This window comes from Curcuma longa, chromosome 1, assembly GCF_044706935.1.
Source record: "Curcuma longa cultivar G26 ecotype Majalengka, Jawa Barat chromosome 1, ITB_CL_G26_1.1, whole genome shotgun sequence".
Lineage (NCBI taxonomy): Eukaryota > Viridiplantae > Streptophyta > Magnoliopsida > Zingiberales > Zingiberaceae > Curcuma > Curcuma longa.
This window is the reverse complement of record NC_133861.1, coordinates 11,957,647-11,981,653: the sequence shown is the minus strand read 5'-3', so window position 1 is coordinate 11,981,653 and position 24,007 is coordinate 11,957,647. Positions and strand designations below refer to the sequence as shown.

Sequence of the window (24,007 nt, the reverse complement as noted above, 5' to 3'; positions counted from 1 at the left end):
AACGCCATCTGCGTCGACATAAGCACAGAGAGCTGCAGGAACACTGCAGGCACCACTCCGGCGAGCATCTTTTCCATGTCTTATTGCATGATCTTGAGCCTGTACGTAATTCTCGATCCCTCTTCTTCGCGCAGACACATAAGCCAAACCATGTCGAATCCTTCCTCCTCCTCTTCTTTCCCCACCATTCCGCGGCCATGTTTCCACGTCATTACCATCCCTTCCGCCTTCCGATACCCTCGAGTCCTCGCGTGGGCACTGCGCAACACTTCCTCGTCGGGGCCCGCTTTCTCCGGTTGCCGGCTCCTCCGTCTCCGACGCCAGCGTCATCGAAACCCTCCTTTAGGACCCCCTTCTCCCTGTTCAATCTTCAGTTGCCGCACTCGCCGTCGACGATCGCCGCCGCATCCTCCTCGTCGCCCTAACCAATCCCGCCGCGCGCTCTCTCTGTCTACGACCTTCACTCCCCCGTCCCCACCGGCGCATCTTTCTTCTCCCCTCTTCCCGAGCCATCCTCCGTCCCGGGCGGCGTGACCGTTGACCACTTCTCAGGAGTGGCCTTCGTCACCTCCGGGAGAGTTTCCGTGAAGGTGGATCTCCACGGGGCGGCTTCCTTGCTTCCCAGATCATCAATTTTCAGCGCCGAGCCGTCATCGGAGGGCTTGGGCGGAGTGGTGCATGGGAGCAACACGCGGGTACCTGCTGGTGGCCGAATGAGGCGGGGCCTGGAGGGTATTCAGTATAGACGACGAGGGCGGAGCGGCGAAGGAAGTGCTAGGGACGGCGCTTGCTTCTGCGGCAGAGGGAATCGCGTTGCAGGCGGACGGAGGGGCGCTGGTGGTTCACGGAGGTTCTGGAGCACGGTGGTTGCGGAGCAGGAACGCGTGGTCCGAAGCGGGGTTGGAGGACGAGGCGGCGGTGGAGGAAGGGTGGCGAGCGACGGCAGTGGCGGTGCGGGAGGGGTGGCGTGCGTACGTGCTGGTGACACCCGAGGAAAGAGAAGAGGAGACATGCAGCTCATTTTCCTCGACTGGAGGTATCAGACGAGGCATGCAGCTGGTCACACAAGAAGATATATAGCATGACAAAAAGCAAATCAGACAATTGCGTCAAATTGATCATCTATCAGGTATTTTACTCTTTTCTTTTTCAATACTATATCTCATTTCAGATTTTGGTTTTATTGATAACTTTAATTAGATTATGCATCAAGATCAACAATTCGTTACTCTTCTGTTGGGATGCAAATTATAGATTGCTGTTTCCCAATATTGATGGATGTCGCGTTATAATTTTAGGATAACATGAATGTTCTCTTGGCTCCATGCTTGTTTCTAATGTTGAGTTGGATATTGTAGGCCCTGAATCTCTGCTAACTATATTCTTTCTCTACAGTTTTATATTTAGGACAGACAAGCATCAAATTAATTGAGATTCAATTATAGTTAAAATAGCAATATATAGTTTTGTATCCTTGCAATTCATTGTTGGAGCACTATCATAGCCAGTCCCAATTGCCATGCTCATATGCTTCACAATTACAACCTCTATTTAACTTTAGTTTCCTAGTGCTGATGGTGCTTACATCTCTTCAATTTTCTTGGAGCAATTCTATCAGAATTGTTAATCCATCATTATTTTGTAGCCAAACACAGAAATAATCTTTCCACCAAGCTTCATTAGGATTAATGAAATTCCTATCAACCAAACATGTACAAATTTCTCACCAAATTCGAACTATTGCAACATCTGAAATACTTAGAGAGCTCCAAACCAATAGGCCAAATAAATTATTACTTGTACACCCACAAGGCAAGATGGCAATCATGGAAAGATTCATATAGATTTGCATTTTTCACAAAATTGAGCTGATTTTCCAGCATCTTAATCACACCACGAAGGAGGTCGATCTCTTGTTTCAGCTCATCGTAAGTTCTTGGTGTCTCAGTTTTTGGTGTCTCTTCTTGTGTTTCCTCTTCTTCGGCCACCGGATCTTTCCCTTTTTCCATTTCTGCACCCAAAAAAAAATTATGCAGAAACGAAAAAATAGAGGAAAAAATATCTAGAATATAAATCTTCGGTATGATTAGTATGATCGGTCGGTTGGTCGGTATTTCGGTATGATCGGTATGATCGGTATGCATTTTATACTATACTGAAAATTCGGTACCGAATTTTCGGTATATTTCCGGTATACCGAATTTTCGGTATGGTAACGGTATAGATTTTTTTTATGCCGAAATTTTTGGTACGGTATACGGTATCGTATGTAAAATTCGGTATACCGTACCGACCCAGCCCTAGCTTTGCCACGACTTCTTTAAGGACTGCATTTTGCTCACGCTGGGCATTTTTCACAAAATTGAGCTGATTTTCCAGCATCTTAATCACACCACGAAGGAGGTCGATCTCTTGTTTCAGCTCATCGTAAGTTCTTGGTGTCTCAGTTTTTGGCGTCTCTTCTTGTGTTTCCTCTTCTTCGGCCACCGGATCTTTCCCTTTTTCCATTTCTGCACCCAAAAAAAAATTATGCAGAAACGAAAAAATAGAGGAAAAAATATCTAGAATATAAATCTTCGGTATGATCAGTATGATCGGTCGGTTGGTCGGTATTTCGGTATGATCGGTATGATCGGTATGCATTTTATACTATACTGAAAATTCGGTATACCGAATTTTCGGTATATCGAAATTTCGGTATACCGAATTTTTGGTATGGTAACGGTATAGATTTTTTTTATGCCGAAATTTTTGGTACGGTATACGGTATCGTATGTAAAATTCGGTATACCGTACCGACCCAGCCCTAGCTTTGCCACGACTTCTTTAAGGACTGCATTTTGCTCACGCTGGGCATTTTTCACAAAATTGAGCTGATTTTCCAGCATCTTAATCACACCACGAAGGAGGTCGATCTCTTGTTTCAGCTCATCGTAAGTTCTTGGTGTCTCAGTTTTTGGTGTCTCTTCTTGTGTTTCCTCTTCTTCGGCCACCGGATCTTTCCCTTTTTCCATTTCTGCACCCAAAAAAAAATTATGCAGAAACGAAAAAATAGAGGAAAAAATATCTAGAATATAAATCTTCGGTATGATCAGTATGATCGGTCGGTTGGTCGGTATTTCGGTATGAGCGGTATGATCGGTATGCATTTTATACTATACTGAAAATTCGGTATACCGAATTTTTGGTATATCGAAATTTCGGTATACCGAATTTTCGGTATGGTAACGGTATAGATTTTTTTTTTATGCCGAAATTTTTGGTACGGTATACGGTATCGTATGTAAAATTCGGTATACCGTACCGACCCAGCCCTAACTTTGCCACGGTGAGTATGTGGGAGGTCGATCTCTTGCAGCTCTTAAGTTCTTGGTGTCTCAGTTTTTGGTGTCTCTTCTTGTGTTTCCTCTTCTTCGGCCATGTAAACCCTAAAAAAAGTATGCATGATCATGGAGGTATATCAAAATTCCGGTATACCGAATTTTCGGTATGGTAACGGTATAGATTTTTTTTATGCCGAAATTTTTGGTACAGTATTATACGGTATCGTATGTAAAATTCGGTACGGTATACGGTGAGTATGTGGAGATGCTCTTTCGAATGTAAACCCTAAAAAAAGTATGCATCACGATACCGTATACCATACCAAAACCATTTTGGCATAAAAAAATCTATACCGTTACCATACCGAAAATTCGGTATACCAGAATTTCGGTATTTTCGGTATACCGAAATATCAAAATACCAAATTTTCAGTATATTACACCGAAAATATTGAAAATTTTGGTATACTGATAATTTCGGTACGGTATTATACCGAAAATGTTGCTATACCGAAATACCGAACAATAATAATTTCGTACCGTTATCGATACCGAAAAATTCGGTACGGTATTATATCGATTGAAATTTTTGGTATACCGAAATTTTTCGATATGGACGGTAAATATCGATATGGTATGTGCGGTATACCGAAAATTCGGTATTTTTTCCCACCCCTATGCACAAGAACACACTCGTCTTCTTCTTCTTTTATATTTTTTCATAGCTTTTGTTCTCCCTTAGCCTCCGTGTTAATTTGACGGAATGATCCTAACGAACCCCTTGACACCCATTCAAATCTCTACTTGAGTATTGCAAGCATCTTAGACGTTCTCCTCAGCCTCATAATCTTCAACCTCTTCCCCTTGGCAGTTATTTCTTCAGCATTCACTTCACAGCGATCTCAATTTGTCCAGAGGAGTCTTCTCACTAAGGCCTACTACCGGAGGAGTTTTTCCAGCAAGGTCTATCTTTGAAGGAGTCTTTCTAGCAAGATCTACCTCTCCTTAGGAGTCTTCCTAACAAGGTCTACCACCGGAAGAGTCTTCCTAACAAGATTTCTCATCGGAGGAGTCTTTCTAGCAAAATTTACCTTTCCAAAGGAGTCTTCTCAACCAAGCTTATCACTAGCAGGAGTTTTCCTAACAAGGTCTATCTCTTTCGAGTAGAACTCCATCTCTGCCAGATCTCTAAAGACCAATCAACCTTGTAGACAGTTCACTAGTAGCTCACCCTACGAGTCTCATACAGGAACATTAGCATTGGTCATGAACATTAGCATTGGTCAACATTAGTTATAGAATTCAAATTGTTACATAGTCATAGCAATTATTTTTAATCAACTAAAGTTACCATTATATTATAATAGTCATGAATTATAACACCTATAATATAAATAATTTATTTATGATCAATATTATTTCATAATTATTAAAATTATGTAGTAGTTATAAGATTATAACTTTTATATGCGTGTAACTGTTATGATTTTATAATTAATATAAAATAAAAATAGTTTGAGATGAGATGAAATGTTGTTTTAATAATAAATAAAAAAAAAAAGGATGTTCTTTTAAAGATTTAAATAAAAAAGAAAATGCACGTTGTTTTTAACCCATTTATGTTTAAATAAAAAGGAAAAACCTGATCCAAAGTATAAAGGATTTAGAATGAAAGCCTCGAAACTATAAGACTATGCTATAAGACTTTGAATGCATAGAACGAGAAAAAAATTCCATTCCAATCGAAAAAATTGTACACCGTGAAAAATACAGTATTCATAAGACCTGCATTTAACTTTTACAATCTCATTAATCTTAAAATAATTATCCAATCCCATCTAAATTTTCCACTAATATAATCAAGATAAATTAAGAAATACATATAAATTTTCACGAATGACTTACAATCAAATCCCATGGAGAAAAAAAAAAAGAGGAGATAAGAGCATGGGAACAATATACTAATAAGAGTTAGAAATTGTTTCTCTAAAAATATTTTGCTATGTAAATTATTTGTCTTTTTTGAAATAAATATAATTCACCAAAATATATTCCTTTTTACCTTTATTACTAATTCTCATTTTTTACTTGTTAAAACCTTTTTTACTAAAGAAAATAAATTTTAAAAATTAGAATTCGATGAAGTCCTAAAATTAATATTACAATCATTGAAAATATTCTTTTGATAATCGATCAAGAAATCCAAGGGGACGGCGATTCCGTCAATTCAGCCGGGATAAGGATTTGGATTAGGGTTAAGGTTACGCCGTTGTCGCCTGCGTCGACGCTCGGACGAAGGGCAAGGCACCGGGGAGGCGATCGGATCAATCATGACGGGTAAGGCGAAGCCGAAGAAGCACACAGCAAAGGAGATCGCCTCGAAGATCGACGCCGCGACGACTAACAGGGGCGGCGGCAAGGCGGGGCAGTCAGATCGCTCTGGCCTGGAGAAGGGTGGTCACGCGAAGATGGAATGCCCTCTCTGCAAGACCACCGCCCCCGACATCAAGTCCATGCAGATCCACCACGACGCTCGCCATCCCAAGATCCCCTTCGACGAGTCCAAGCTCATCAACCTCCACGAGGGCCATGTTGCTGAAACCTCCAAGCCCCGCCCTGGTGTCCGCGGCAGCTTCAAGAAGTAGCCTTCCCCCTGTGGCAGTTGTTATCGTCGGTAATCTTACTACTAAGTTTGTTCCGCAATATGCCTTTCCGCGCTGCTGCTAGTTGTCTCGATACCGCCATCATTATTGTCTATCTACTTCTTCCATGCCCCTGAAATGTTTGCTTCTGGTCTCAATGCGCTAAAGCCACGAATCATCTCTTGACCCTTTATGTACTATGGTAGGCTGCGTGTTATTATGTGTCCGTGAAGAGAGGTTAGGGAATACGGACATGTGAATAAGGTGTGACAACAGTCGGATGCTTAACTCTATTAATGCATATGACTACCGTTATATCATATTCGCCTCTTCTGAGTCTGCATTTGTTCCACTGCTTTCTTCTTGGTTACTTGTAGTTTTCCTGTTTTGACATGTTTCGTTGAAAGGGTGATCACTACTGTAAGTTGTAGTTCTCATCTTTCTCCTTTGTGTTGCATCTGAGTTTTATTGATGCCCGATAAGATTTTCTTCTTTCCCCTCACTTAATTGAAGTATCAGCTGATATTAGTAAATTAAATTGGGTAGCGCAAAGAAAATGCCAGAGCAGTTTTTTCTACAAAGCAATGAAATGCTTCAAGAGTTTCAGACAACACATTTTGTTCTGTGAGAGATTAGAATTCTAGGGGTTGTAATGGGAAATATTCTAGAGTGAAACAGATACTCTGTGTGCAATGAATAACTATCCTAGCCGTTCTGCTAATATATGCAGATTAGCTTGTAATGCCATGATTGATAATGGAAAAGGAAGGACACTTTTACGGTGACATATATGATTGAAAATCGTGATTGCCAGATCATGTCTTCCACAGAGGTTTTTGGAATGCAATGTTTGTGAGACTAATAACAATTTTGCATCTTTTTTTAAATAATTAGAAATCTACAACTGATTGTTACATATGTTGCTTCTCTGTACTACTGACTGAGATTTTGAATCCATATGTAGCTGGTGATCAAGCGCTGACAATACTTTTGTTATTCTTCAGGCAATTGTTGTATTATTGATTTATTCCTATGCAAAATTAATATTAATTTTCTTATTTATGATTGTCTACTAAGTTATTATTTTGCCTCTCCCAAGCATGTGACAACTTTGATTCGAGTTGTTAAAGGAGAGGGAAAAGTGTGTTTTTGAAGAAGTGAATGCTCATTTTACCTAGATTTGTGAGTATTCTACATGGGATCTAGATGTCAAACACATTTCATTGTCAAATGTAACACAAGGTCTAGGGCATCTAAGTGTTCGACACTACATAGCTCACTAGGATCATGTCAACATTATTGCAGGTATAACCAAAAGTGTCTGAGTAATAGAGGCCAAAGCTTTGAAATTGAATTACATAAAAAGGTACAAATGTGAAGATTTTTAAAGTTCCTCTGGTTTTATACTTTCATTGCTTACAGTAACTGCTACTCCAGTTCACATATCAGGACTGAAATTTGTTAATCATATATATGGGTGTCTAATAGAGTCATTAATTGGCTATTTTACTTATCAATTTAAGTGATGGATAAAAAACCTTCCCATGATTTCTCTTGTTTAGTTGTTGTTGTTAACCCTTTATTTGGTCTTTTTGTAACCTTGCGTCCGTTTGTGCTGCTCTGGTGCTGCATTATCTAATGGTAGGCTTCGTTCTAGATACCAAAGAAACTTGGCTGTGTCAATTTATGCATCAAAAGTATGTTATCGAGTTGAGGTCAGTGCAGAGAACAGGAGGGCTACATTTGCGAATGGGCCATTCCTTAGTGCACAAATAATAGTAATGAATTATGAATTCTTTCAAGCAATCTGACTAGTGCATTAATTTGGAATCTTCGCATGCTGTGTTGGATTGTTATGGAATGTCTTTAGAGGAGTTATTTATGACAAGGTGATATCTGAAGTGGAAGATTAAGTATTGCCTATTTTTTTAGTCTGTATACTAATGCTGTCAAATGATATCCTTTAGTCGAGGGATTTGATTATGATACAAGTGGATGCATCCCAGAATGTTTTGGCATATAACTGATAAGTGAAATTGGCATATAACTGTGAATGAGTGTCTTGAACTTTGATCCTCGTTTGTTCTGCAGAAACAATAAATAGGTCACTTCTTTGTCTGAATTCTTGGTTAATTAGTGATGCCAAAGCTACATTATTTCATGTTGCACCACTTTTTAATTAAGGCTTCCTTTATTGTTTCATGATTTTATTAAAAAATATTTAATGCAATACAAAATTATGGCCAACAGAAGAGCCTTTTAGGTCAACAGAAATTTTTATAGACATTTATTTGAGGAAAATAAATTCCTTGAAAAAAAACAAGTCATTTATCTTATTAAAAGGTATTTCTTACTCCTCAACAAGGCTATTTTAATAAATTACTCTTCGTCCTTTTATGTCCCCATACCAATTGATTTGGAAATGCTGACCTGACTAGATAGGCTGGCGGGCGGGGTTGGGTGGAGGGCTATTGAGTCAGTATGGTCAGAATGGTTGGTTTGTTTGATCGAGTTAAAAATGTGAAAAATTAAAAAGCGATAAGAATTGAATAATTAAGATATTCAATTCTTGGAACCTACTAATATTAGGGTGATCAATTTGACTCTATAGAAAATTTTCATTTATCATCTAGATAAATTCAAAAAAGATAATTTGACTCTATAGAAATTTTTCATTTATCATCAAGATAAATTCAAAAAAGATAGAAAGGTCATGATGGACGGTCCAATATCATAGTGATTTGAGCACCACGAGCGTGTGAGATATTTTACGTGAGAATCGAATCCTTGTTATATGAGAATCCGGCAAGACAATAATTTTATTTTATTTTAATTTTTTATAATCTAGGTATCTAGTTTTTATTTTTAAATCCAAAATCACTCGTTGCGTGGTTCAATAGCTTAGCTTTCTTAAGCCCAACATCTCACAGGAGGAAATTCATCCTGCAATATGGTATAACTGAGACTGGAACCTTAGATGTTCGAGAGATTATGTAGGCTTCTTGCTGCTACACTGTAACTTGGGGGAGACTATGTAGTTGGTAATCCAAATATCCAATTCTTTGAACCAATTAATCTTGAAAGCAATTGATTTAGTCCTTTGGAAGTTTCTCATCGATCACAAGGTAAAATCGAGAAGCACTCGCAAATACCCATCTAGACGATCAATGCTGGAGGAAAAATCCCTTGTAGTGTTTTCAGACCAATACAACGATTTTATTATAATAAAATGTGAAATCTGTCATCTTCATGGTTCTATATGGTTCACCTCATTTTCTGTAAAAAGGTGGAATCCGCCACCTTAGTGGCTCCACATGATCAGTCCCACGACCATTTGTGAAGAGGTAAATTGAGAAATTACAGTTGGTCACGATGCAAGAGTGTTGTCTGGCTTCGCCAGGATTTGAACCCTTTACATGGTTCATCTCATGATCATATATGAGGAGGTAAATTGAGAAGTTATAGTTGGCCACTGCGGAGAAGATATTTTTTTTGACTGCATCAATATTCAATCTTTCTTTATTATAGCAACATATATTTCGTAGTAACTAATCCAATTATGTGTTAAGAGAAATATAATTTTTATTAAGAAAAGAGGAGAGAGAGAGAGAGAGAGAGAGAGAGAGAGAGAGAGAGAGAGAGAGAGAGGAGGAAAAAGCCTAAAGATTGAGATTGCCAAATCATCTAGAGAGATTTATTGTGCGTTTACTCTAGCAATTATTGAATAGTTGAGGACTCAATCGTTAGAGTATTTGGTAAATTGTCTTATATTATATATAATGCATACTTAAAAAAATAGAATTATTTCAACTCTTAAACCTTCTTTCCTTCGTTGCAAAAGAAAAATAAAATATATAAAAATTTATAAAAAATGTTTTACATGAATATAAGAGTTTTTTTTCTTCTAAAAGTTAAAGATTGTCTTTTATTAATATTTTTTTTTACCAAAAGAAACAAAGAAAAAGTCTACTTTTTCCTATCTTACTTTCTTTAAAAAACATTATTAATCTCAATAAAACCTACTGGAGTTAACAAAATCTTATCTTCGACCGCTATATCTTTTACTAAATTTGCCAATGCTTGGATCACGCATAGTGGCAGGAGCTTTTAGATTTAAGAATATTCTGGAGAAAAAAAAAAAAGAAGAAGAAGAGACAATAACAGTAGAATGAAATGTTATTTTCTTACAATAATAAAAGCCAGAGGCCATCAGCCGACCTAGTGCTTCCTTCATCGAATACCTCAACTCAGCAACTCCCAAGGAATTTCAAAATCAATCATTGATTTGATATCCAAACAAAGTGCACTCTTGCTTGCACACTTTCGTCGATGTCCTTTTTTGTTTGTCTACTCTCTCCCCAGCCATGTGACATGAAGGCAGATCAGTAAGTCCTCCCCGAGGTTGGACAGGCCGATCCATGAAGCAAGCAATCCTTGCGAAGCAAGCAATGAATGCCTCACTGATAGATTCTCTTTTGTTTTTGTTGCTGCGGAGATCAGCGCAATCATGGCGACGAGGACGAGCCCACACTGGCCTGCTCCTTTTATGGCAGGCACATGCTCTCTCTCTCTCTCTCTCTCTCTCTCTCTCTGCATTGAGCTCACCACTGTGCCTTATTCCTATCACAAACAGTCGCCAGAGGAATCTGTTCTGGTTCACATGCCCAACATGAACCTTGAATGTTCTTGTTCGCTGTTACTAGATTTTGGCTCTGCGACTTGTAATTCGACAGGAACGTTGGATCCGGAAGATGGTTTCTTGATTCCACGCGTCGTGATCTTGGGAGTTCGTTATCTGGATAAATACGGCCACCCGTTCAATGCCAGGCCTCGAATCGGAGCGGAGGAGGCTGCTGTGCCGTGGTTACGGGGAAGGGAGTGAGACCTAGCAGTCGCGTCCGCTTCTGGTTCGCTTGGTGCAGGTCGGGAACGCGTCGCCGTCTGCCGGTGGGCGAGCTGCTTCCCGCCTTGCATCAACTGAATCGGAAGCGAGAGCGACGATCTCCGCCGCGTCCTGCAGGTTCTTCTTCCCCTGCGGATCTCGATGACTGGAGGTCGGATCGATCTTCTATCTTCTTTTTGTTTTCTTCTTTTGGCGATTGATTATTGATGTGGTTTTTAATGTTGGTTTTTTGTGCGTCAAAAGGTGGATCCGTCATCTTAGCCACCTCATTTGTGAGGAGGTAAATCGAGAAAGTGCAGTTGGTTACGACGCAGAAGGGTATTGCCGGGCTTCGTCAGGATTCGAACCTTTGTCCTCTTCTACAAGTCTGCTGCGTCGTAACCAACTCACCTATGCCCCGAGGACCTATTTATGAGGAGGTAAATGTCCCCGAACCCTTATGATTCTTCTCCATAACAATAACAACAAGTTCAAATATTTAGGTTCGCCAGGATTCACTTCTGCAAGTCTGCTGCGTCGTAACCAACTCACCTATGTCCCGGGGCCTAATCGTGTTGCCTTTCGGTATGCTAGGAGGTTTATGTCCCGTCCTTTTCTCCACCTTATGATTCTTCTCCATAACAATAACAACAAGACATAGCTTCAAATATTTAGGTAAACCTCTGGATTATCACCTGCAGCTTCTCTCTCTATCTCTATTTTTTTTTAAAACAAGAATTACAAATTTCCTTCTGTGGTCCCTGTCAATTTATAATCTCTCTCTATCTCTATTTTTTTTTTAAACAAGAATTACTAATCATCTAAGTTTTGCATATCATCTGATGTATATGGTAATGTTTAATGTTGGAATTCATCGATTCTTTCACTTTCAGCTTATTGTCATTTTATTTCAAGTAAAGTGTAAGTCAACTATATTTCTGCGAAAGGATTTGTGAATATAAAGTTGTTGACTTGGATTTCAGCATAGAGAGGATTTGAAGTAGGTCAGAACGCTAAAGGAGGGTTCATAGACCGTTCTCCTGGTAAGTAGTTGATAAAATCTTATTTATTTATGGATTATGGAATTGACACTAAAATTGGATGTAAAAAGACTATGACTTATTCTTTTTCATGAATGGCTTGTTATGTGAGGCAACATCAACAGTCATCTAAACATAAACACATTGTTCAGTTACAATAGAATTTAGTGTTTAACAGTATTTTTCGCTGATCTAATAGACTATTATTATTAATGTTTGGAACACTCATTCTTTCTCATTCCCAATTTTAGCATTTACGTAAGTTAGTCTTTGTTTTATGCTCATTTGCACCAGCTGATCAATGTTTTCTTGCTCTGTCTTGCGAGTATTACACTGTTATCGGCAACATAATAGGAGCACAATTGCTTACTATGTCCAGGAAACTATTTCCATCGAGGGTCGAGTATTTATTAAAAAGACATGGCAACTAACCAAAACTAGATTCAAGTATTTACAATTGCTTACTATGTCCAAGAAAACTCATTAAGGAATTACAAAATCAGATCAATGTTCTAGAAAATGCCCGACGTGAGAGGCATGAGACAGATGAAATCCTTAAAGAAATCATGGGTAAGCTTGCTTCACTCCTAAACAAATAACTGACTTTCATGGCGTTGTGGTGTATGGTAGCCTTTTAATAAAAGTATTTATTAAAAGACTATCATACACCACAACGCCATAAAAGTTATAAAAGTCAGTTATTTGTTTAGGAGTGAAGCAAGCTTACCCATGATTTCTTTAAGGATTTCATCTTTTTCACGCCTCTCACGCCGGGCATTTTCCAGAACATTGATCTGATTTTGTAATTCCTTAATGAGTTCACGAAGCAAGTGGTTCTCTTCTTTTAGTTGATCGTAAGTTTTCGGTGTCTCTTCTTTTGGTTCCTCTTCTTCGGCCACGTAGCTCGGATCTTTCCCTTTTTCGGCCATATCATCCATTTCTGCACCCAAAAAAAAGTTCCGACAAACAGCGATCAAGGTCCAATACGCAGGAAACGAAAAAACAGAGGAAAAAATATCTAGAATATAAATCTTTGAAAGTAACTATGCAGATTCAACAAAACACATCGATGGTCAAAACAAATTACTAAAATGAGAAGCAAAAAAATAGATAAAGACGAAAAAAACAAAATAGAGAAAAAGATTACATCACCAAAGCGCGAAGACTGTGCATAAGCTGGAAGCAGAAGCTCACCTTCGCCGAGAAAAGGTTGTACCGATGAGGCGGTTCAAGAACTACATTAACCAACGATTTGATCTTTCAATCTTTGAAAGCAAAGCAGAAACTAAACGAAAAGTAAACGAAATAAACAATAAATCTTGAAGAGCCGAGACAGTCGCCATTGGTTGAGGAAGCAAGCTCGTGCTGCATCAATCTCTGTTTAACACTGTCTCGACAAAGTAGACGAACCCCAAAAAAATCAAGATAATTAAGAAACAAGAAAACAAAAACACAAGAGCCAAATCCAAGATCAAAAGTTCCGACAAACAGAGATCATAAGGTCCAATACGCAGGAAACGAAAAAACAGAGGAAAAATATCTAGAATATGAAATGCATCTTAAAAATTAACCAGAAATCTGTGACGATCTGATCGGTCAATCTTTGAAAGCGAACTCAGCAGATTCAACAAAACGCACTAAACGATCGATCGTCAAAACAAATTAATAAGCTGGGAAGCAAAACAAGTAGATCTGAAAAAGAAGACGAAAAAAAAACAAAATAAAGAGAGATCACATCACCAAAGCGCGATTGAACGGAACAGCAGAAGGTTGCTCACCTTCGCCGAGAAGAGGTTGTCCCGATGAGGCGGTTCAAGAAGTGTATATGGGAGGGTAGCGGACTGGCTATTTATAGATCGAGAGGGACAGCGAGCGAGCGTGGATGATGTGGACAGTGTAGACACAACAAAGGAGACCAAGGCCACCCGAACCGGTATCCAAACGGAACTTGACCTCCGTCTCCCTCCACAGAGCCGGTCCTGGTTATCCAAAGGCCCTGGGCGAAACTATAATTTTTGGGCCCTCGATGAAGCGAACCAAAGAAGGCATGACCAAATTTAATTCTTATACCATTTGATAGAGGACAAATTTTAACCTTCCTAAATTTCATAATACAACTAATTTCATCTTTAAAAAAATTCTAAACTTATTTCTAAATGCAACTAAAACGAATTGTGTAATGAGATTATAACACTAAAGTTAAACTAATTTCACACGAGCCTGCAACATCAACAAAAGTTGTACTAAATACCAAGGAAACAAATCATAAGCTCAATGTTCCATAGATAACATAGATCTAAATGGCATAGAAACTAAGCAAGAGTAAGTTGGGTGTTCTAGAGAAATGTCATATACATAAGCAATAGTAAGCCTTTCTCCTTTCGATCATATAAGCCTTGTGGAATTGAGCCATCAAGGTTGTAGTTCGACAAGTTTCTACAAAAATGCCAGCAAATGACCAGTGTAGTTCAAAAGCAAATATGGTTAATATGTTTGGAGGCTCAAAAGAAATTGTACACTTACAACACTTGAAGTCAGGATAAATTTACTAGAAATGATGGTATAGAGCCACTGAAGTGATTGTAAGATAAGTCCCTATATCAGAACCATACAAGTGATGGCACACCCACCTAAGTGACAAGGTGGGTGCGCCTTTTGGGAAAAAAAATTCAAAATTCCCAAATTTAGAGTGTGTCCTTTAGGAATTTGTCGAAGTTTGTTTATGCCAATGGAGTTAGTGATACACCAAGTAACAGAGAGTTTGTGATTCACAAATGACTTCCCTAGCTAATAATAGCAGTAGTCAGTACATGCCAATTTTACGAAATCTACAAGCGAGATATTAACAAGAAACTTACATGTTTAGCCATGCCAAAATCAGCCAGTTTGATTTCACCATTAGGATCTACCAGTATGTTTGCCCCTTTAATATCTCTGCAAGATTAGGTTTCATTTCATGGACTATAGAAGAGGGGAAAACACACAAGACAGTTTATCAGCAATACATGTGACACGAAACATAAGTGGCCAAGTACCTGTGTACAGTATTCCTCCCATGTAAGTAGGCAAGTCCAGAAAGTACTTGAGCTGTGTAGTTGCGAATTAATGTTTCCCCAAAAGCACCATATTCTTGAAGTATCTTGTGTATAGAACCCCCAGAGACATACTCAAGATAAACAGATAGTGTGTCTTTAACCTGCAAAATAGATGTTAAAACAGATCCTCATGATCGTGTAATAACAACTTTGAAAGAGTAAAACTAACCAAAACTGGACACAGTTTTAAATCCAAACTGATACTGATTCATTTATGCTATTGTTGTCGAGAATAACGAAATTCATACATGTCACAAGCCACCTAGTGAAATAGTGAACTTACCAGCTCACTGCCATAGTACTGCACAATATTGGGATGTGAGAGCTGACTAAGTAAAGCTATTTCCTGTGATTGCGACCAAAGGATTCAAATTATTTTCCTCATTTCATGACTAGCAGATATATACAAAATGGCAAGTGCATACTTCGATCATGAGAAAAAGAAGAAATATCTTATGATTAGAAGATTGTCTGGTTTAGTTGTTTCAGAGATTCCTTGGAATTTGCATCGTCAAAAATATCTTTGACCTCTTTGATGGCACACATCTGACCACTTTCACTGGAGCAGCAACACATAAATGTAATGTTATATGATATTGAGGTGTAAACAATTAACAATGGATAACTCAATTACATATGAAGTATGTAAATAGGTGTTTACTAATAGCCATAACACGGGAATTCGGTGAACATCACAGGATTTAGTTTATCCAATATATAGTAAGATAGTAAAGAAGAAGGTACCTGTTGAATCCAAGATAGACATGACCAAAAGTACCCCTGCCGAGCAATTTCCCTTTCTTCCACTGTGTCTTTGGAGATCGTGAAGAGGAAGAAGATGGAGAATGAGAACTGCTCGGAGAGCTTGGCGGAAGAGGTAGGGGATGAGGTGGCTCTAGACTCAGATGTAAGCCACTAAAAAAGCACAGAACTAAAAACTTTGTTTCTTGTGAATTCAGCGCGCGAGGAATACTCAAAGGAGTACCTGCCGCGCGCTGGTTGGGCTGAGACGGAGGTCGGAGGCGGAGGCGGAGGCGCGGAGCCGCAGGCGGAGGGCGGAGGGCCGCAGGCGGAGGGCCGGAGGCGGAGGGTCTGCGGCTCTGCGCGTTGTCGCGTTGATGAGCGGCGCACTGCTGCAGAAAGGAGAAACGGCGGATTGCGAAGGAGTTTTTGGCGTAACCCTAAACGGCTAAACTCAATATAAAAAATATATCAAAAAAATTGGGCCCCTCCTAACTCATGGGCTCTGCCCTCCATACCAAAATGGCAAAACCGTCCTCCAACGCTTCGTAACGGAGTCAAATTCCATTTTTCCTCCATTTTATTGCATCTAATCTCGAATACGCCCTTTCACAATTATAGAACTATTTCTATTCTATTGAATATACAAAAGGTTAAGCGCTTAATTTATGTAACAATTTAATGATTCAAATTTTCTCGCAGGACTAATAATTTGTACGCCCAATAATTGGCACACCTGACCAGCTTCCTAAAGAACAGTGTTACCAACTCATTCCTCTGCCATCCTAGTTCGGAATAACAAGGCCACTGCTACAGGAAACACTAGTCTCACACAAATCACAACGATAGAAATGCATACATGCTCAATCTCATGAGCATTAGCCATGGAAGGGTTTGTTAAAAGTGGAGGGTAGTATGATTATGCGTCCTAGCTAGCTAGTTCCCTTAGCGTGGAAGAGTACGTTACAAACTAACAAAAAAAAGCAGCTTGCTGGGAGTGTTGCATATGCTGCATTGGCATTTCGCAAAGGAATAGGAGCCCCATTATGTTTGCTTCTTCTTCAAATCTTTAACTAACTTTGGGCCCACACCACACACTTCCTTGAGACTGAGACTACTACTAATTGACACAGTTCGTAGGGCACTTTTTAGCCGTCGATTAAGTACAATCACTGATCGAGCTCGATCCGAATTAATTAAAAGATGTGACGCATAAGCAACCGTTTGGTGTGTGTGTGTGTGTGTTGATTTCGATATATTTACAGTTCGTTTGGCAATCCACTTCATTTCTGTTAATATATCCTTCGCATTCGATCGACTTGGTGGGAAATTAATAAAATATTACGTGATTTTCTACATAAAGTGTTCGAAAATGGCACCGGTCGATGAACTAGGTCTGGTACCAAATGATTTGCTCGATTCATTTCGTAATTATTGACAAGAAGAAGAAGAATATTAATCCATTTGATATTTTCATTTTGTTTAATAACTCGATCGAGGGATTCATTCGAAGCATTATGCTCTAAATTATCCTGTTCAATCGTGTAACAAGCCATATACTTCTGAGCAAAGCAAATAATATCGAGAGTACGTACTTATCATCCTGCAAAAGGGAAGGGCGGTGCTGGCGAACTCTTGTTGTAGTACGTAGAAGGCCAACCAGGGGATCGGAGAATGGGATTGGGCAGAGGAGGAACTGGTAGCCGCGGCGGGTAAATGTTGCCTAGGGGAGGACGATAGTACGTCCTGTAATATACTAATATGGCATGGGCGGTGGCAGGAGTACTCTGTGGCGGCGGAAGCGTTGATGGGCAATTGGCGACTTGCGCCGGCGGCGGTAGACAAGGGAATGGGCACTCAGCCGGCCGGTTAATCGTCCGAGTAACACGTCGGAGGATGGCCTGAGAGCAGCAGGAAAAGAATTAAGCATCCCATTTGTAAAGCTTCAATTGCATGTAAAGGTCCTTTCTCGACTTCCTATGATTTGACCTCAGGGACGTGAATGATCACCAAGCTGTGTGCTGCTACTGAATAATAAGCTTTCGGGATTAGGTTAATCATGATATGGAGAAGGGCTTGATGAACAGAATTACAGCTTAATTAATTGCAGCTTACTATAACCTAACTAATTACAGCTTGATTAATTAGAGTTGCAATCCCTGAAACGCCATCTGCGTCGACATAAGCACAGAGAGCTGCAGGAACACTGCAGGCACCACTCCGGCGAGCATCTTTTCCATGTCTTATTGCATGATCTTGAGCCTGTACGTAATTCTCGATCCCTCTTCTTCGCGCAGACACATAAGCCAAACCATGTCGAATCCTTCCTCCTCCTCTTCTTTCCCCACCATTCCGCGGCCATGTTTCCACGTCATTACCATCCCTTCCGCCTTCCGATACCCTCGAGTCCTCGCGTGGGCACTGCGCAACACTTCCTCGTCGGGGCCCGCTTTCTCCGGTTGCCGGCTCCTCCGTCTCCGACGCCAGCGTCATCGAAACCCTCCTTTAGGACCCCCTTCTCCCTGTTCAATCTTCAGTTGCCGCACTCGCCGTCGACGATCGCCGCCGCATCCTCCTCGTCGCCCTAACCAATCCCGCCGCGCGCTCTCTCTGTCTACGACCTTCACTCCCCCCGTCCCCACCGGCGCATCTTTCTCTCCCCTCTTCCCGAGCCATCCGCCGTCCCGGGCGGCGTGACCGTTGACCACTTCTCAGGAGTGGCCTTCGTCACCGCCGGGAGAGTTGCCGTGAAGGTGGATCTCCACGGGGCGTCTTCCTTGCTTCCCAGATCATCAATTTTCAGCGCCGAGCCGTCATCGGAGGGCTTGGGCGGAGTGGTGCATGGGAGCAACACGCGGGTACCTGCTGGTGGCCGAATGAGGCGGGGCCTGGAGGGTATTCAGTATAGACGACGAGGGCGGAGCGGCGAAGGAAGTGCTAGGGACGGCGCTTGCTTCTGCGGCAGAGGGAATCGCGTTGCAGGCGGACGGAGGGGCGCTGGTGGTTCGCGGAGGTTCTGGAGCACGGTGGTTGCGGAGCAGGAACGCGTGGTCCGAAGCGGGGTTGGAGGACGAGGCGGCGGTGGAGGAAGGGTGGCGAGCGACGGCAGTGGCGGTGCGGGAGGGGTGGCGTGCGTACGTGCTGGTGACACCCGAGGAAAGAGAAGAGGAGACATGCAGCTCATTTTCCTCGACTGGAGGTATCAGACGAGGCATGCAGCTGGTCACACAAGAAGATATATAGCATGACAAAAAGCAAATCAGACAATTGCGTCAAATTTATCATCTATCAGGTATTTTACTCTTTTCTTTTTCAATATACTATATCTCATTTCAGATTTTGGTTTTATTGATAACTTTAATTAGATTATGCATCAAGATCAACAATTCGTTACTCTTCTGTTGGGATGCAAATTATAGATTGCTGTTTCCCAATATTGATGGATGTCGCGTTATAATTTTAGGATAACATGAATATATGTTCTCTTGGCTCCATGCTTGTTTCTAATGTTGAGTTGGATATTGTAGGCCCTGAATCTCTGCTAATTATATTCTTTCTCTACAGTTTTATATTTAGGACAGACAGACAAGCATCAAATTAATTGAGATTCAATTATAGTTAAAATAGCAATATATAGTTTTGTATCCTTGCAATTCATTGTTGGAGCACTATCATAGCCAGTCCCAATTGTCTCTGTCATGCTCATATGCTTCACAATTACCTCCTCTATTTAACTTTAGTTTTCTAGTGCTGATGGTGCTTACATCTCTTCAATTTTCTTGGGGCAATTCTATCAGAATTGTTAATCCATCAGTATTTTGTGGCCAAACACAGAAATAATAATCTTTCCACCAAGCTTCATCAGGAATGGAATTCCTACCAACCAAACATGTACAAATTTCTCACCAAATTTTAACTGTTGCGACATCTGAAATACTTAAAGAGCTCCAAACCAATAGGCCAAATGAATTATTACTTGTACGCCCACCCGGCAAGATGGCAATCATGGAAAGATTCATATAGATTTGATGTGAATCTGCGACTCAAATTCATTATTTGTTTACTTTGATCCACTTGGACTTGAACACTTAAGACCATGTTAAAAATCAAATCGACAAGTTTCTTCAACAAATGGTCAGCTTCTTCTTGTGTCACTCACTCACCATTCGAACAATACTCAGGGTCTTGTGTACCTTCCAGTGCCATACAATGTCACTACTTTTGGCTTGTTACTTAATTTTAAACTATAAGTATAGATCAAAATAAACAAAATAAGATCAAAATATATATAAGACTCAATACATTATAAAAATAACCTTAGGATGACTTTAAATATAAAAATTTCCCTTTTAGAGTGATTTCAGAATTACTTCACGAGCTAAAAGAACTTATTGAAAGGTGAGACATTCCATTTAAAAGTACAAAATAATATTAAAGACTAAATGAAGGATAACAGTAACCCAAAGATAGCTTTGAATCTCATAATTTTTTTGCCTCCAAGAAAAACAGAGGCTCACTGCAGTCCGCGCGAATAGAAAGAAACATGGGGGGCAGTGAACTTCCTTCCCAAGCATCCGGGACAAATAAAAACCTTCGTTGGCCTAAAAAATTGAACCCAACAAATTAAAGCGAGGAGCCGAAGGGGAAGCGAAAACACGTAAGCGATGTCGTCCAAGTCTGTGATCGAGTGCGAGGTGGCCGCCATGACCGTCAAGGGCGACATCGTTGGAACCCACCCACTTCAATCCATTCGGGAATCCGTAAGCCACCTTTCCCGAGCCCTTCTTTTGAATTCGATTGATTCCTTACTTTTCATGACCTCCTGCGCCGATCATGCATCAACCCTAATTCTCATTCTGATTTCATTTCAACCAGACAAGTATATTTTGGGAGGATAAAAATCGGTTCGGTTTGGACTTCACCTATGGATCGATCGGCTTTCAATCTGAGGAGAGATGAGATCTCGACGCTCAAATTCTCTCTAGGTCAGTCGTGTTGCTTTTTATTGCCTAAAAATCAGTAATTGCACATACATTCTGTCTTTAGCAAAATCAGATACTTTGGCTGCTGTAATTTGTTCCATTCCTAAATTTTATGCTCACAATTTTTACTTACTATATTATCTCTTTAGATATTGTGTGTGCTAAGTCTTGAAGAACAATAAGCTTAGCCATCATTTTCTTATTCCTGCTAATAACTCATGCGCGTGCTCAAGGATGCTGGTAAAATCTTAGAGTTAATGATCAATATTGGCTTTAAATTCTTGCATTGAAACACGCAAACTTGTCTAACAGAGCGGAGACTGGGGTAAAACCTTATGTTCTAGGGTTTGGGTGGACTTGAACTACTTTGATCATCTTTTCCACAGAAGGAAGAAAAATAAAATAGAAAGAGAGAAATAGAAAATAATTTGGATGAGATGGAGGGGGGATGAAGACCATACACCATCTTGAATAAATGCAGAGGGCATTTGGATTATGAAATGTTTATGGCTGATAAATGTGTTCTTTGTGCAAGTGAAAAGGGCTTGCTATTTCTGCCTGAACTAAAAGCCTGGAACTGTAAAGTATGTGACTTGGCCCTTTAAGAATCCTTAAGTTCCTGGATTCAGTGCATTTTGGCTGCTTGTCTCCTAGTTTGCTAGGAGTCATGAGTTTGTTTGACATGAAAATTTGTCCTGTCCTGCAACTTAGTTGAAACTTGTTTTTTAATGATCTCAATATTTCTTATTTCTTTTGAGCAGTGCCAGATGATTTTAAATATAAAATTTTTAATAAAATAAAAAAAAATAGCAGGAAAAAAACCATATTCATTTCATGTAGTTCTAATACAAGAAAGGGTTTTGTTGCTAATGCTTGACCTCAAATTTACTAGACCATTCGCTTGATGCACTGTTTAGACTTGGTGCTAAATACATCGTGGTTCTGCATGATAATTTTTTCAGATATAATGGGCATCCCTAAACATGTTAATTATATTAGTTAGATTTGTTGGTTATACCCAGAAGTTCCTAACAGAAAAGTAGAAGCAGAACTCCAAGCATAGTATTTTAATATGGATATCTGTGATTTTAAATCAAATCAAGCTAAATTAGTTAATATTGGAAGCAGAAAGACAAGAAGTTATTTAGAGAAGAAATAGAGTGAGGATGCCATGTTGTCTGATATCATGTGCAATTTTGAAAGTTCACATTGATAAGCATTGGAGCTTCTTTAGGCTTATTTGTTATTTGTGTTTTTTAGAGTTCTGGTTCCATATTCACTGAGAATATTCAGCTGGATTATGGGTCAATAACTGACCAAGCAACACATTCAATATGAATATCTGATGGCTTAGTTGTATACACTGGAACAGAGTCAACATCTGATGGGTATCCAGTTGTATATACTTTGGAATAGAGTCAATGCCTGATGGGGGACACTTGTAGATACGTTGGAGTCTCACCATGCATTGATACTAATAATATACATTCAATTTTGCTTTTTAATATCCAACAACCAGAGTCCTTTGTGTTCCAACTGGTTTGCATCATCATTCTTGCAGATTCCAAAGGCCTCCTGGAGCTTTGCCATCGTCTATGCTAGGATATGAGGTTCTCGCTGGTGGCTTAGATGATTTTGTTTTTGAAGATTATCTCAATTGTATGTATTTTAGTTCTATACTGTTAGATCATTTTCAACGTTTAGTTTTTATTGCTTTCTAATGTTGCTACTATGTTGTTATGACATCAATGGTTGTTCAATGCAATCTCCAATAGGATGCTTCTGTTCTGTTGTACTGATTCTAGTAGGGATTGAAATAGAGCAGGTTATGGGTAAAGTTTTCTTCCCTTCCCACCCCTATTACTGGTTATACTTTTGCAGTACATCCTTGACCTATCTAAGTTGTCGATGAATCTTGAAAGGCTGACGTGGTTCCCTATTGAAAAAGGTTGTCCAATTTGCACCAGTCTGGCACACCTCCCATGGACTCTAATAGGTAGGTCATGATGCAACTGACGAGATCTTCCTAGGAAGGATACTTAAAACTCCAATGAGCGTCTAAGCCAATCTGGTATACTTCAAAATTCACTCTGGCCATTTCCACTTTCCAGCATAGTTTCATTCTTGTCCTTCATTGTCTAAACAGTCCACCATCACCCAGTTTGTTTAAACAGGTTTGTAACAAGTAGCTACATATAGCTTATGGCTTCTAGGTCCTACAACATCCTGACCTCAGTTTGACGCAAGGCATCTAGTCCGCCTTTGCTGACAAAGGACAACACACGAGTGGATGGCCCCTTAGGCTAAGCATATGGTACAAGTGAACGCAACTTACCTTGGAGTTGACATGGGCAGGTCAAATATATGGTGTTCTACTGTTGTTAGTTCATATCAAGTTTGATTATTTGACTTTGAATCTAAGTTTGAAGGATCACGTTTTCTTTTGGCTTTTGTTCAGCACTTGTATTATTTCTATTAAATGTTAGGGATATACACATGAAGGTGTGGAAATTCTGCTTTCACCATGAAATCATTCTCATTCTCTTCACTGCCACGTTTCCCCCATGTTTCATGGTTTAATGATTAATTTATTGATCTTTTCTTTCAGTGCCACAAGATTCAGAAACTTTTAGACCACCAGACATGCACCATGGAATGGAAGTTTGCACTGGCATATCGAAAGGACCTGTTTGTCCAAGTTTCATCTAATTTAATGTATCAGCATACACTGTTATGCGTATTTGCTATGTTTTGTGGATCCTTTCAAATTTCAACTTCATACTGTGAACTTATTTTTCGTTCTCTACTAATGATTACTAAAACGTCCAATATCCTCAGCGATCAATTTGAACATGAAACACTGGTTCAGAAAGAACTAAGATGCTGGAATACCATTTGTTTTTTCTTCATATTTCAGATTTTTTTGCTTGTCCTAAAATGGCATACTAATAGTCTTGAATTTCCTTGCTTGGTTCGGTAAGGTGGAATGAAATAGGTATGGTTCATTTTATCCATGCATTTCGTTTAACTTTTGGATGGATATTCATGCCGTCTTATTTCATCCATTCTTTTGTATCACTTCCACTAAATATATTATTAGATATCATTTTAAATCTAGAATACAAATAAATAAAATCAGAAAATGTTGGGTAAATTAGGTGATGAATAGAATAACAAACATAATATAATAAAAATAAATACACAATAAATAATAATTTTTTGTTCCCATATGGAAGCTCAAATTGTCTGATCACTAGACTTCAAGGATTAATTGCTAAATATCTATTTTAATTACTTTGCCC

General features: G+C 39.6%; 2 protein-coding genes and 3 pseudogenes across 2 annotated transcripts; 4 read left to right on the top strand and 1 right to left on the bottom strand.

The window, feature by feature from the left end:
• Positions 1-150: 150 nt before the first annotated feature.
• Positions 151-1,080, top strand: LOC141824305 (uncharacterized; annotated as a pseudogene).
• A 4,436-nt stretch (positions 1,081-5,516) lies between these two features.
• On the top strand, positions 5,517-6,950 carry LOC141837830 (protein METHYLENE BLUE SENSITIVITY 1-like). The gene has a single exon (XM_074725203.1). It carries the CDS (start codon positions 5,654-5,656, stop codon positions 5,966-5,968), a length of 315 nt encoding a protein of 104 aa, XP_074581304.1. The 5' UTR covers positions 5,517-5,653; the 3' UTR covers positions 5,969-6,950.
• Positions 6,951-14,115: 7,165 nt separating this feature from the next.
• LOC141824295 (uncharacterized) lies at positions 14,116-17,963 on the bottom strand. The gene is made up of 9 exons (XM_074711559.1): positions 17,913-17,963; positions 17,384-17,624; positions 15,968-16,163; positions 15,727-15,897; positions 15,457-15,541; positions 15,266-15,331; positions 14,923-15,083; positions 14,746-14,821; positions 14,116-14,674 (listed from the first exon to the last, which is right to left on the bottom strand). The coding sequence occupies exons 1-9, from the start codon at positions 17,961-17,963 to the stop codon at positions 14,483-14,485; spliced, it is 1,239 nt and encodes a 412-aa protein (XP_074567660.1). The 3' UTR covers positions 14,116-14,482.
• A 73-nt stretch (positions 17,964-18,036) lies between these two features.
• On the top strand, positions 18,037-18,966 carry LOC141824287 (uncharacterized; annotated as a pseudogene).
• A 1,316-nt stretch (positions 18,967-20,282) lies between these two features.
• LOC141845604 (cyclin-B1-2-like) lies at positions 20,283-23,555 on the top strand (annotated as a pseudogene).
• The last annotated feature ends 452 nt before the right edge of the window (positions 23,556-24,007 follow it).

Excerpts from the sequence above, each read along its gene's own strand:
- LOC141837830 (XM_074725203.1), top strand. The coding sequence starts at position 5,654 with ATGACGGGTAAGGCGAAGCCGAAGAAGCACACAGCAAAGGAGATCGCC.
- LOC141824295 (XM_074711559.1), bottom strand. The coding sequence starts at position 17,963 with ATGGAAAAGATGCTCGCCGGAGTGGTGCCTGCAGTGTTCCTGCAGCTC. Across the intron at positions 15,898-15,967 it reads GCCCAACCAGCGCGCGGCAG|TGGCTTACATCTGAGTCTAG; the intron begins GTACTCCTTTGA and ends GTGCTTTTTTAG. Across the intron at positions 14,675-14,745 it reads ATTTTGGCATGGCTAAACAT|CTAGGGAAGTCATTTGTGAA; the intron begins GTAAGTTTCTTG and ends TGCTATTATTAG.